General features: G+C 41.5%; 1 protein-coding gene across 1 annotated transcript in view; it reads left to right on the top strand.

The window, feature by feature from the left end:
- Nucleotides 1–15,156, top strand: part of schip1 (schwannomin interacting protein 1) — a 52,291-nt gene that overhangs the window by 27,333 nt on the left and 9,802 nt on the right. The window contains exons 3-4 of the mRNA XM_037677529.1: nt 12,871–12,989; nt 14,014–14,131. Of these exons, the coding sequence (XP_037533457.1) occupies nt 12,871–12,989; nt 14,014–14,131 (237 nt within the window). The remainder of the gene's footprint in view (nt 1–12,870; nt 12,990–14,013; nt 14,132–15,156) is intronic.

Here is a 15,156-nt window from a genome sequence, read left to right as displayed (position 1 = left end):
AATTTCTGTAGCTGGGAAAGCTTTAACGCACTGGTAGTTGTTTTATTTATTGATTAATTTTTTTATAAAATGGAGATGGGGTTAATAAATGGTAAATGGACTGTACTTACATAGCACCTTTCTATCTTATCAATATACTCAAAGCTCTTTACAACACAATCTGTGCCCTCATTTACCCTTTCATACAGCACTCTACTAGATCTATACAAAGAATAATCAGTGCTTTATCACATTCATACACTAATGGGACACACATGGGTGGTTCAGTGTCTTGCCCAAAGACACTTCAGCATGTGACTGCTGGTGGAATTGAACCCCCAACTCGTGCATTGGAGGACAACTGCTCTAACCACTCATCCACAGCCGCCCCTAATAAGAGAAAGAATAAGGGCGGTGTGAGGAACAGAGGGTTCAGGCTCTGATAACAGCGAGTCTCTGGGGACTCCTCAATTAGACCGGTCTCCTGGCAACCGGTACCCAGACAGCGCCCTTAAACACAAATACAACACACTCACGTCGAGGGATGGAAAGGGCAATGACAGAAAAGAGGAGAGGGAATTAGTGTAATGAAGACATACAATGGTCAAGGAGTGATTAGATGAAGTGGAAAATGACAGTGGTTGTAGATGTTTTGTTCTGTTCGTCTCCTGGGACAGTTTATGTCTCGGTAAAGTCTCCTCTAAGAACCAGTTTTCTTTTCTATTTTCGTCCGATGTGATTTATTTCCTATAGCCGTTGTTGCTTTAAAGACTAGAAAGCCTCCTCGCCTCCCTGTTCGTCCAGCCCAAATTGTTTGAAGCACTTAATGTCGGAAAGCATCAGCCCATTATGGGAGCAGCCAACCCCGCGGAGAACCGGTAAACCAACATTCTGAGCTGCGATCCATCAGAATCAGCCGTCGATTTCAGCCCCGTTAGTGTCTCACCTCGATGAACCCGACTCGAAAATGACTGCGCCCATCTTCGGCTTCGTCTCCGGCATCTTTATGCTGCACTTCATTTAGCGCTAAAGTGAGGTCAAAGTGTTTAGCTCTTTAGCGTGGTTACTGGAGTCTTAGATCTCAATGTGTCATCATCCAGTTTTCAGACTCTCATGTAAATCTATAAGCCTCTCGGGGCTGTATTTCTGTCAGCAGCAGTAATACCAGCCAGGGTGAGGGCGATGGTGAGATTTATCAGCTTGGCTACGATGCATCAGCCCAGGCTGGAACATCCAGTCAAAGCCTCGGGGACGTTGAATCCTGTAAAACCGTGTTTGTTTGGGAGCATTTCGGTGTATTTAGGTTTTGTTTATGCGTTGACAAGCTCCTGCAGCTTGATGGAGAGGGTTGAGGCAGAGCTCCAGTGTGACAGTAACTCTATACAAGGTGTGGCCTGATAAATTATAAATTAGAAGATTGTACGGTATATTCCACTGATAAATCAGAGCCAGAACAACAGAACTAAATCAATAATACTCAACAGTAAAATGGGTTCCTTCATTTATTATTCCCTAAATGTGGAACATATACACATTTCTTGGTTTTGCATAGCAGTAAACAGTATTTGGACAATTTGTTGGTCAAGACACATAGTATATTGACATGGATACGTTTGTCGTGTTTAGTAAATCAGTTTCAAAATAAATCATCAGAATAATATTTTGCAATAATAATAAAGCCTTATTTTTTTGTCATGTTATTGTGTCATTGTATTTAAATGTACCTACGCTATATTATTTTTGTTTTAAACACAAGAACATGTTTGTACAAATATGGTAGGGCTGTCCTTTCATCAATAAGAGCAAATGTGAGACATGAGAAGGAATGACGAAAACCAAAGACTTTTTGATTATAATTGGTTGAATAAAAATATAATTTCATTTTCTACTTACTTTAGAGCCACACATGCATAGAGAAGATTTTTTAAGCCCGTTTACTTGCAAGGGCAGATACTCACCAAACAGGCTTATATACAGTAGATGTTTACATGCTCAAAACCCCATCATGAGAATCTGCAACGGACAATGTACAGGAAGTGTTTTTTATACGCGCAGACTTGGAGGTGATCTTGGAGTACCAGCTGCACATGCAGCTCCTCTCTGAGAGGAAAGCAACTCTCTGCTCCTCACACACACAGTTCAACAATAATGTAACCTTGACTTAAATTCCCCTGACATAATTCTATCAAAATGTTTCTGCAAACCCACAACACACATTTTAAGTTCTAAAATGTTGACCTGTCCAGATAATTATGGCAATAAAGTGCCAGTTGATCTTTATGAATAACGTTTTTGCAGAATGAGGGAAGAATGTGGGGTGAGATTGATGCGGTGAAGATGCAGCTGAGCTCTCGGTTTACCAGTCGGTCTACGTTCCTATCCTCACCTATGGTCACAAACTCTGAGTAGTGGCTGAAAAAATGAGAGTGCAGATACAAGCGATCAAAATTATTACATTTTCTGCAGGGTAGCTGGACTTTCCCTTAGAGATAGGGTGAGAAATTCAGTTAATCAGGAGAGACTTGGAGTAGAACCGCTGCTCCTCCACATCAAGAGGAGCCAGTTGAGGTGGTTCAGGCATTTGGTAAGGTTGACCTCCCTAGGGTTGTGTTTATGGCATGTCCAACTGGACCTGGATTCTTAAAACTTGTTCTTTGCCAAGTATTTTAAACAATGGCCCAAGATATTCGCACAGCCATTTTGAATAACCATTACGTATCATAAGTAACACTTCTTTGAGGATTTTGATTTCATTGCACAGTGATTAATGTATCTTTCCTGTGCAGTGCATCTCTTCTACATTCAAGACAAACCCATACTTTGTCTTAATATTACAGTTTACCAAATCTCCCCCTCCAACACTGGCCTTTGTATGAGTTAGTGGACCTCCTGATGGGCCACCCTGCACTTCTTTTATAGCCCAATTTGTTTGGGACACGGAGCGTCCTCATGGAGAAATTCTCACAGGTTGCTATGGTAGCAGCCCTAGCATTTTCATTGTGCTTACCAAAATAAGACCAGATGAGCATCTACTGTTACTTCTATGTCAGAATTTGTAATGCATTAACGCTGAAACATTCACCATGCTGACATTTGAAGACAAACAACATTTGCACGACTAAAAACAAGTTCTTATCTTCAGTCAGTCCCGGGAAAGCAGAAAATATTTTCATTGTCAAGGTCTGAGTCCTAACTCGGTCCTCACAAAGACAGCTGTACCAGAGTGCGCAAACTCGCACAGCGCCATGGGCCTTGGATCTGAGGCTTACAGGAGGTGCCAGGAACTCTCTCCCACAGTCACCCTCTGTTCACTTGGAACAATAAGCCGTTCTGTGCATGTATTTTACTTTGATTCTCGCCCTCTCAGCTGACCCATCAGTCATGCCATCACCAACACAACGAGGTCCGCCCTGTGTGTGTTTGCGTGTCTTAAATATGCATCTGAAAGCATCCAGCCAACATGCAGCGTGTGTGCACATCAGAACGTGTTTGAAGGTTCCTCGTTGAATTGTCTTCCTCCCGTACAAATCAGTAAACCTTACTTTTAAACCACTTTTGATTCAGGAGTGACTTCACCTTCAGCATGAAGTCAGCCTCGGTAATGAAGCAGAGATCATGTGGGGACGACTCGTCCCCACCCAGACCGCTCTCACTAACAACAAACCTTGGTTTTATGTGTGTTATGCAAAAGTTTGGGGCTGATATGGGGGAAAAAAATTGCTGTAAAGTAAAAATGTTTCAATATAAATTAATTTTTTTATTAATTTACAGAATAAAACTACATCAACAGATGCAAAATCTCAATCAAATTGGTTCTTAATATGGCAACCTTTTACACACTTATATACAATCAATATTTATAAGTAGAGGGGGTTAAAGTGAGTCATCACTTGCACAGTCTCTTCGATCTTGTCTCTCTTTTCTCATCCCTCCTTCGTCTCTTTGTCCTTGGCTGGCTGCTTCATTTTTTAAACACAGTTTCTACCTTCCCTTGAGATCCCTGGCTGTTTACTGTGGTTTGTCTTCTGTCTGCAGGTGGTGTATCGGTGCTTTTAAAATAACAATTAAAAAAAGGGATAATCTTCCGCTCGTTAAGATCAGTGTTAGTGTGGGTCATGGCGATATGGTCAGTTTCTAAAGCTTGTTTGCCACTGCTAATTATCATGGCAAATGTTAAACATGAAACATTCTTTGAAACCAAAAAAAAAATTAAAGATTTACTTGTAGACATAAAAAGAGTAAAAGTAATTCATTCATTCAACCTTTATTTAGACAGGTAAATCCCATTGAGCCTCGAGGACTCATTTACAAGAGACCTGATTCCAACAAAGAATGATGACACAATGGACAACAGCGACAACAATAAACAGTTATGAAAAGTCATACAATTGTTTTTTTTAACAAATAGGATGGCTAGAAAAAAGTAAGAAAAAACATCTAGATTCTAAGGCAAATGTAGAAAAACTAAAAACAGGAACATGTCTGCAAAATAGCCACTTTGCCAAGATAACTCAAATTTAGCTGAATAAGAAAAATCATTAAAAGGGCCTCTGAACACCTGAAGAACTATTTGTTTCTTGCCAAGTTGTCTTTCATCTGTTATGTGTCGGGTCGGTGCTGATATATCCCTAGATTTTTAAGAAATAACCAAAAATAAATAAATCTATCAGAGACCTAACACAAGGACTTCAGCTCTTAAACACCTTGAGTTGATGATTTATCTGTCAAGTCTTTAGCTAATGTTTCTTTGTTAGTCTCTAAAAATACTTATGTCTGTCAAATTGTGTTCTTTGATACTTTATCAAGTTTCACTCAAACAAATGGAAGAAGTTGTGTTTTTGTGACACACTGCTTGTATCAGGGTTATAGCTAGCAAGTTTCTAGCAAGCTAGTACTTTTGCTAGCTAGCTAACAGATTTTAAGAAAAAGTGTGTCTTTGTGACAGGCTGCTGGCGTAAAAATGCTTAAATATATTATTTAACTTTGGTATTTTTGCTAAGGTTTTTGTTGTGCGTTGACAACTTTAGTTCATCCCTTGAGTTTTAAGAAAAGTTTAAAAATCCAGCAAAGACCTGACAGAGGACTTTAGCATCTTCTTTCAGCTGATCGTCTGCTCTGACAAGAGCTTTGTTATTACCAATAGACTATTTTATGTTTGTCAAATTAGTCCTGCTGTAAGCTCAGTCATCCAGGTACCGGTGAATGATTCACAAAATTGTTACTTTTGATTAAAGTAAGTTTAGTTAAAGAAGATGGAACTAATTAAATTTGGGGAAATGTGCTACATTAATTACATTAAGTAAGTTACCAGCTAAGTAACCGGCTACTACTTTAGCTAATTACTAATTATTAACAAATAGTGGGAAAAAGCTGTGTTTTTGTAAATGATAGTAGCCTATTAACGTTATTACTAGCATGCTACTAGCCAGCTAATAAATTTAGGACACAAATTTAGTCTTTGTAACAGGTTGGTGGTGAAAAAAATGATAAAATATCAAATTTAAATTTAGTAAGTTGCCAAGTTAGAAGTTATATTTTGACACAAGTGGATAATATCTGGAGTTTAGTACCATTTTTTGTACCTGAATGAGTCAAAATGTCTGCACTAAGTGACCTAAAAAACAACTTTTCTCCTAAATGCTCAGGCGATGGACTGAAAACAGTTTGTAAAATAGGCAAAAACCTTTTTTAAAGAACCCCACAAAGTTTAGTCAGGTCATCTGTATGGTTTATTTTTGTTGTTGTTGAGACATTTCATCCTTCATCCAAACGATTTCATCAGTCTGAGGAGCCACAAACAAACTTTATCTTTTAAAAAGGTCAACATTCCTTCAGAGTGTTGACACGTTTTTTTTGTTTTTTTAAGATCAAAGTTCATGCTCAATAATCCAGGTAAAAAAATCTAACAAAGTTCAGTCAGGTCATCTGGACGGTTTCTTTTTTGTTGTTGTTGTTGAGACATTTCATCCTTCATCCGAAGGACCTCATCAGTCTGAGAAGCCACAAACAAACTCAGTCCCACAAGCAGAACACTGTCATAGTAGACCAACCAGTTTGCTGGTGCTGAGAACGTCTCAACAAAAAAAGAAGCCATCCAGATGACCTGACTGAACTTTGTTGGATTTTTGACCTGGATTATTGAGAATGAACTTTGTTGTTTTGAACCACTTCAGGTATGGCTGCCTCAGAGGAGTTGATCGGGGAGAGGACGTGCCCCAGAAACCATCATCACCAGCAAACTGGTCGGTCCACTGAGTGTGCTGCTTGTGGGACTGAGTTTGTTTGTGGCTTCTCAGACTGATGAAGTCCTTTGGACGAATGATGAAATGTCTCAACAACAACAAAAAATAAGAAACCGTCCAGATGACCTGACTGAACTTTGTTGGATTTTGTTTTACCTGGATTATTGAGCATGAACTTTGATCTTTAAAAAAAAATGTGTCAACACTCTGAAGGAATGTTGACCTTTTTAAAAGATAAAGTTTATCTTTTCGGAAGCCAAATATGAAAAAAGAAATAAGATATTTGCACGGTGCTATAATTACTTCACAGCTAAACTGAGTCTGGAGCCTTGTTTGGATGCATATGAAATGATTACTTTTCACTTCACCTTGGTAATGGTTTTCCAGTTTCTTGTCATACTTGTGTAACCAACAGTGTGTTAGTGTGATGGTGTGTTGGTCTGATGTGTGAATCTCCAGCCATATGTGGATATCATTTTCTGTCCGGGCGGCTATGACAAATATATGAGTCACAGGTCGATAACGTCTCGCAAAGATGAGATCATTACACCGTGGAGAGCTCAGATTGAAAATATAAGTCAGTGATACAGAGCACAAGCAATCCCTGCGTGTGTGAGTGAGCGAATGAGTGACTGTGCGTTTGTGTGCCAGACTAATGGTCCATTGTGCTCTCTCAGGGTTTATTTAACTGGCCGGGCCTGTTGGCGTTGGAGTCCAAACGAGGCCCTATTTTTTACCTTGGCATGAAGGGAGAACACTGAGTCCTCTGTTACGTGCCACACAGCTTCTCATTTGGTCTCAAATATAGAAGCTCATTTGCAAGTTTTTCGTCTGCTTTTTGACAAAAATATTCAGAGCCGATACCAGACTTGGGAGCAGTTTGAGACTCTGGTGGTTCAGATGCAACATGTGCCACACATTATGTCTATCTGTGTCCCACCGGAGAGGCGTCTCTTTTCCAACCGGTGGTGAGAAGTTGCTCTCCTCACATCGGGGCGTGAAAACCAAGAGGAAAGAAATACACCACTGTGAGTTTCTCCCTCCATATTCTCCCCGGATTGCAAGAGGCCACCCTGACCAGAGTGGGTGGAAGGTAGGGAGGGTCCAACAGGGCCTTACTTCTGACCATTAGGCTCCCCCTGTCCTGTGGGAGAGGCAGGCAGGACGACAGCAGATTCAGAGAGAAAGAGACAGCGGAAAAGTCAGAAAGTGCAGAGAAAGAAGAAGAACGCCATGTTGGGAGAATAGTGGTGAATGGTGGGAGATTATAATACATTTTGACTGACTGGGCTCAACCTCATGAGTGGCTCTGAACAAACCTGACCAGAGACTGAGGGAGTAGGAAGGAAAAGACGGAAGATAGAGGGGCAGGATGAGGGAGGCGCTGGATAAAATGGATGGATATGGTGGCGTGGATGATGTCATCGAGCAGGTGTCCATCCTCGACCTCAGTGATGACTACAAAGAGGTAAAGGCGTGTTCATACTTGTCTTTTCTGACAAGTATTACCAGTAGTAGTGCCTGGTGCTGTGCATCTGTAGGGTTTTAGAAAATAAATTTAAAAATATTATGAATTAAAAAAAATAAAAAAATTAAACCTCCATGTTTCGCCACCTCTTGCAAGTTTGACTAAATATCATATCTTGTTTTCAGCTACTGGTTCTTCTGGATGGGCTTTTTTTAATGTTAAAAAAAATCCTTTGGGAATACTAAGGGAGGGAAAATATACCTTTTTATTAAAAAAATTAACTGACATAAAATAAATATTTTGTCGATAAAAATAAAAGATTTGTAGAGTTGTTTTTTTAACTACCGTATTTTTTGGACTATCAGGCGCACCAGATTATAAGAGGCATTAAGCGAAACTAAAACATTTTGACAGATTTCTGAGCACTGTATAACACATAAAACCAGGTGGAAGTCAGTAAGCACAACCAGAATGAATACATAAGGTGCACCGGATTATATGGCTCACTGTTGATTTTGGGGGAAAATTAAAGGATTTGAAGTGCCCTTATAGTCCAAAAAATATGGTAAAGCACCTTAAGAAGCTAAAATGTAAAAGAAAAAATATATATATATTTTTTTTTTATTGATATTTTATTTCAGGCCAGGATAGCACTTCCCTGGTATGTTGTGGGCAAAAATATTTAAAAAAGTAATTTAAGCAGATAAATGAGGTGGTTAATTTTCCTCTAAGGAACAATTGTCGTAAAATTAAAGGACCCTCTCAGGGTTAAATCCATCAACCACATGGTTCTGCACTACCTGTATCAGTAATGGTAAATGGACTGTACTTATATAGCACCTTTCTATCTTATCAAGATACTCAAAGTGCTTTACAATCTGTGCCCTCATTTATCCATTCATACAGCACTCTACTAGATCTCTACAAAGACTAATCAGTGCTTCATCACAGTCATACACCGATGGGACACGTATCAGAGGCAATGAGGGGTTCAGTGTCTTGCCCAGGGACACTTCAACATGTGACTGCTGGTGGAATCAAACCCCCAACTCTTGCATTGGAGGACGACTGCTCTAACCACTCAGCCACAGCCGCCCCATTGATAAGTGAACTCAATCAATAGGGTTTGAATTCACAGAAATATCACATCGGCTCGTATTAATGACAGTGGTTAACCTGGTTTATGAGCACAATATTTGGCTTATCCTACTGGATTTTTTTTTTTTTACTGGAAAACAGTTGAACTGCATGTGGCGTCATTGCCAAATCTGAGTCTGGACCTCAGAGGTAAATAAAGTGAAGCAACATCAAGAGTAGAGACCATCTTTAGTGACCTGATTAGTGAAAAAGAACTCCTCGGTTAGATGAACCCTGATCTGATCATGAGACTGGATCTGAATGTTCCTCTGTCACAGTTTCCACTTCAGAACTAGTTCAGTGTTTATACAAACTCCAACGCTGCACTTTATCTAATGTTTATAACCAGATCTAACTTGTTGATTTTTTTTATTTTTTTTTGCAGTCTTTATGTCAAAAAGAGGCAAAACAAACAAAAGCTGGACTATCGCTTTAATGGACTTCCTCCATGTGTTGTGTGCATGCTTGGCTATGGGCATTAAAGTGTTCACATGTTTGTGGCAGTCGTATGACGTAAAACTATGAGCAACCAACTTTCTGTTAGTTTTAAATCTGCCTTTTTTTATGGGGGAGGGAAGCACATCACAACACCGTTTTTCCACGAGTATCTGAGCCTTCTCATGCAGAAAGAGCTCACATGTGACTCACAGACCCATTGTCCTGTGTGAATCCATGCTCCTCAACTCCCCCCCCCCCCCCCCCCACACACACACACACATTTCTCCTCTTTTTCTTGGTTCTACTACCCTCCCCCTCGTTTCTTTTTTTTACAACTATATACGCACCGCCGTCGTCCAAGCTGAGTGACAGGAACAGACTTGCTCTGACCTGCAGCTGAACCGTTAGAGGTCAAAGGTCAGGTGCCTTATCTGAGATGGAATGCTGTGCCTGCTGCCTAGAAAGAGGGGTCTCAGATAGCATGAAAAAAGACACACACACACACACACACAAGCTGTGTAGCGTCTGTTGATGCTGTCTGTTCTTTAGTTTTGGATGCTCAGAGAAGGATTTCTTGCTCTGTGTAAATTGTAAAGAAGGAAAACTGGTAACTGGGAAAACCAGTACGTTTTCACAGCATGTTGAGATTTAGGGAAGGCCTGTTTCCTGCTATAATTCTAATCTACATCCCACCTACTTTTGACCAAGAAACCTGTGTCAGTATCATCCAAAGCAAGCAACTGCTCCTTCAAATAGCTGATTTCTGATTATATCTGTTTGAATCTGTACCATTAGACTGAGTTTTAGTCAGATTTAAGTCTGCAGGAACATCTGTGAGATCTGCTTGATGACACCACACAGTCATAACAGTCCCACGCACAGACGCCGTGCCCTCCAGTCTGTAAAGATGAAGTCTCATAGCAGGATTGGACAAACATGTGAGGGAAGCCATCTCTGTTTAGAGTCACAACACACCACATGCATGCACGAAAACGCTTCACACCCTTAAACACACCTTGTTATATTCATAATGTCAAACTTTATGTGCTTAAAAAGCAGTGATTTTGCTGACATAACTTGGTGTTGGAGTCTGTACGCCTGTGTGTGTGTGTGGTTTCTTGTCTTGAGCCAGGGTGTCAGATCTCTGATGGTGAAAAGACTCCATTGTACACAAAAGGCCAGACCATTTCTGAAGAATGTTACAACAAAAAATAAAAAAAAAACGGAGGAGAAATGCTTTTAAAAAAAAAAAAGAGAGAATTTGAAACTAAGAAGGCAGAAAAAGAGACAGTTCCATTGACTTTTATACTAACATCTCATTTTAATCACCAGATCTTTTCCGTTGTGGAAGTGAACAGGGGACATGGAAGTATGGACTGTTCATCTGTATGGTTCACCTTGAAAAATAAGTGAAGTGATGTATGGCCACCGACACATATACATACATATATGTGTTTGGAGGGGGATGTTCTGACCATCTCAATGTTTTGAGGAAACTGTAATTTTATTAGTTTTTATATTACTTAAAGTATAATTTCCTCAAATGATAGGGGTGTCTGAAGATTAATCTGGGGTGGCCAAGGCCACCATTGGCCACCCCCTGGCTCCGCCGATGTGGTGGCTAAAACTGCTCCAGACTCCGTCCCTCCCCTCTGCCTCAGACGAACAAACAAACAAACCAGACCTCTGTTCAATGTAACTCCTACCCTCTTGAATATCTTTCACCAACAACATTAAGGTTTACTTGTTCAATTCCAGTCCAGAAAAGACTCATCTCAGAAACGACAAACGTTCACTTTTCACATCCCTCAGCGACGGGGGCTGTCAGCTTGTTTATGAAGCAGGAGGTGGGGGCTCCTAATTGAATGTGTCGAAGGCTCAGAACAAGCACCCCATCACCTGTTGCCAAAGCTAAGTCACCCTCATGGTCTGCGAGTGAATGCTCGAGTGGAGGAGAAAAGTCTTTGTCAGCGAGTCTTTAACAACGAAGGAAACTGCTTCATGAATTTAAGGGGAAAACACAAATTAGCCCACTTGTGTTCCTCCCAGTGTAATTGGGCTCGCTGCTCGAGGCCAGGAACTGAAGGATGGCGGTCACGCATGCATCTACAACATGTAGATCTGATGAATCCAGCATATTTCCACATCATCAACAAGAGGAAACACCATTTGGACTTTTGTTCTCCTCGTTATAAGCTCTAATGGGGGGAATTGCGCAGATTTTTGCTTTTTTTGTTATTTACAGTAGATAATCAAAAAGAAAGTGTTGCCAAGTTTAACTGTATTCAGTCTTCTCTTCGCGCTGCAGAACAGTTGTGAAGATCAGCGTCTGATTATGATCTGAAGCAGGCAGGCGTCAAACAGAACTGAAACATCGTACTGCTTTCAAATGATTGTATTTTCCCCAAAGTTTTGATGTTCTGACTGAGACATGGTCTGGCTGATTAGATCAGACGATGATAAATGACTGTTTATGTGAATAAAAAGTTTTTTTTGTGTGAACAGAAATGATAAAGCTGTTGTATATTTGGGCTTATCGGTAGATCTTAAAGCTACTGTAAGAAAAAAGGATAATTATGGTATATCTGGCACCACTGGAGCAGTTTTCTCAGCTTGTTATTTAAATGTTGGTGCAGCAGTGTTGATCTAAAACGTGAGCAGAGGAGATGTGGGAAATCCAGGACTTTATCAGAGAAGATGTACACAAACATCCACGTGCGGCCTGTGGATGTGAGCATTTATGGATGCTTATAGTATTTTTCTCTGTAAATGAACCCTACTTTGCTTAGATCTCCTCTCTGTTTCATTAAGAAGTGTTGAACTTAAAGGTACACGAACAGGAAAGAGTCAACCTCGGTGATATTAGTGTGGCATCACGATGCTTTCTCAGATTCATCGGCTCACTCCACTAACAGGAGGAACTTTATTCATGTAAACATTATTTTCTAAAACATTTTTGTGTGTGTGTGTGTGTGTGTTTGTGTGTTTGTGCTTCAGTTCCACTGACTCCTGAAGATCTGCACTTGTCAGACTAAAAACCCTTTTCGAGGTTCATCATAGTTTGTGAGCGAGCAGAAGAGAACCGGGTGGGGAATCAGTGACTTTAAAAGGAGCCGAACGAAAGCGTCTCTGTTGTTTTTGTTGTTTTCCTGCAGCTTTTGTTGTTCTGCAAATTATTCCTCCACTCTTATAAACTGCAAACCTGATCGTCTGGAAATCTCTCAAGTAAAACAACAGCACCACCTAGTGGTGAACATTAGTAAAGTCAAATTTCACTTTTTTATTTTTTTATTTAGATCATCAGCTGACTCCACACTTTGTTTTAAAGTTTACCAAGATGACATTGAAGCTTTTTATTGTAAATTAATCCCAGGATGTTACTCTCATGCTCCCACTGGTGGTCTGAACAGGCAGAAAGCCCCCAGGGGAACAGGACTCTGTCTAAGCAGCTTGTCTTGGGGGATGCGAGTGTTGGAGCAGGTGTAAAATTTCCTGCTGAAGATGCTTTAATCCTGTCTGCTTCACACCTCCCTGTCCTGCCTTTGAAACTAAAACATGTCTTCACAGCAGATGCATAAAAAGCTACTTTTTTATCTCTTCCTGCAGGCCCAGAAAAATGAGCGGGAGTCCATCAGGCAGAAGCTGGCCCTGGGCAGTTTCTTCGACGATGGCCCGGGCATCTACACGAGCTGCAGCAAGAGCGGCAAACCCAGCCTGTCCTCACGGTGAGAGCTTCGACAGTCCTGAAACTCTCTTGACCACAGGGGCCGTGTGATCGATACTTGGAAAGCACAAGAGCTTTGTTTTGTTTCTTGCTTTGGTAAATCAGTTAGAAAGTTCTGGGGAAAATAAAAAATAAAGTCCCGCTCATGTACACAACTTTTGGCCGTTTTAATAAGATGAAACATAATCGTATGAACTTAAAGTCAAAGAAAACGGATTATCAGGAAGTAATGGTGTGAATAAGGCAGATGTGATCAACCCTTGTGGCTCTCACTTCCTAAAAGACTTCTTATACTGTATGCACACACACACACACACACACAGATCAACTCGCTGCTGGGATCTCTGACACTGAATCTTACTGGAATCGAACGTTCGGTCAGCGCTCCACTGCACATTTCGCTTGTGCTGTTTGACTCGCGTGGATTTTCGGCACTGCTGCCGAATTCTGATAAGCGCCAGGAAATGGCATCACGTCACCGGTACAACAGGACCACCGGGCGGGGAGTCCGCTGGCATATCTGAGCCAGGGACCGGCGGACGATCGAAATAATCCTCAGAAATAACAACGGACCACTCGGGTGCCGCCGTAAGTGGATCTCTGCTGTGTAATCTATCAGCACTGTTTGTAATTACTGAACTGAATAAGCAGATTATTGATCGACCGCGGGATGGATCCACACACACGACTGATTTTCTGCTCGTCCATGACACAAACACACACATATGCGCTCTGGACTCGAGCGAATTGTATCTCACACACACACAGAGGCCTCCTGGATTGATCCCTGTGAAGACAACAGGAGAGATGATTCAAAACACAAGCACTCTTTACATTTTATCCCCGGCAGTGAAGCAGCTTCTGTTCCTTTTCTGCTGAACTCCTCATGTAGATATCTGCAGCACACATGGCTCTTTAAGGACAAAGAGCTGGGCTGAACTTGTTAAGTGTCGTTTGTTCTGTGCATTTTGTCAGAGACGCTGAGTAATCGCTCCGCTTTCCTCTCTTTCGCCGTGTGCCGGCAGGCTGCAGAGCGGCATGAACCTGCAGATCTGCTTCGTCAACGACAGCGGCAGCGACAAGGACAGCGATGCGGACGACAGCAAGACGGAGACCAGCCTGGACACGCCTCTGTCCCCCATGGTAGGGAAGGAACGCCCGCGCGGTTACCGAAAAGCTGATAGCTCTTCCTCAGAGCTCGAGAAAAAAGCTCCGAGGTCCTGAAAGGTGTGCAGTGGAAAGTAGCAAGGTGACACCCGATGGAGCAACAGCAGCGCTGACAAGAATGAAAGCAGTAAAATAGACGGGGTGTTCATTATGATTCAGTGAGATAACGGGCGCTTTAGTCGCCGTGTGATTGTGTTTGCTCACATTTATTGGCCTGTTAATCAGATTAAACAAAAGGTGAGTTGGTGAGTGCCTGCCAGGACCATGGATGGATGGTTACATTAACCTCCTGCCTGCCTGAGGCACATGTGTGAGAGGTAAACACAGCAAACTGAGCTTTGGTTTACAGGCGTCTGTGTGAAACATGTGCACATTTAAATGTCAAAAATTGATTAAAAAAATATTTAAAATTATTACCTTAAAGCAATACTCATATCTTTTCAAGAAAGGGTTATGAACAGATAATATCTTACCTGTTGTGGATAGGTGTATGACTTAATTCCGTTTGGAAAAGCAGTATTATTCTGGCTGGATTGATGAGCAAATGGCTAGTCTGAGTGAGACCAAGAATAAAGTGGATTAAGAACTGCGCCTATAAAGGTGGTGGCAGCTAGCTGTAGCACTTCCTGTGCAGCCTGGGTCTTTTATGGTGGAAATATTGTGATATATCCCCCTGGAAAAAAATGCATCCGTCTTCTACCACTTGTCTGTGGTTAGGTCGTGGAGGCAACAGGTCCAGGAGACAAGCCCAGATCTCCCTGTCTCCTCAGCGACGCTCTCCAGCTCCTCCTGTGGGACCCACAGAGACCAGAGAATTCCTCCAGCAAGTCCTGGGTCTGCTCCGGGATCTCTGCCCAGAAGGGAAAAGTCCTGAAAAGATCCAAAGGGAGGCGTCCAGGAGGCATGTGACTCAGATGAACCACCTCAACTGACTCCTTTTGCTATAGAGGAGCAGCAGCTTTACTTCGAGCACCTCCCAAATGTTCCTGTAAAGCTGAGCC

This window comes from Nematolebias whitei, chromosome 6, assembly GCF_014905685.2.
Source record: "Nematolebias whitei isolate Nwh7 chromosome 6, NemWhi1, whole genome shotgun sequence".
NCBI classification, from domain to species: domain Eukaryota; kingdom Metazoa; phylum Chordata; class Actinopteri; order Cyprinodontiformes; family Rivulidae; genus Nematolebias; species Nematolebias whitei.
The sequence above is the reverse complement of the archived record's forward strand: the minus strand, read 5'-3'. Positions and strand labels throughout refer to the sequence as shown.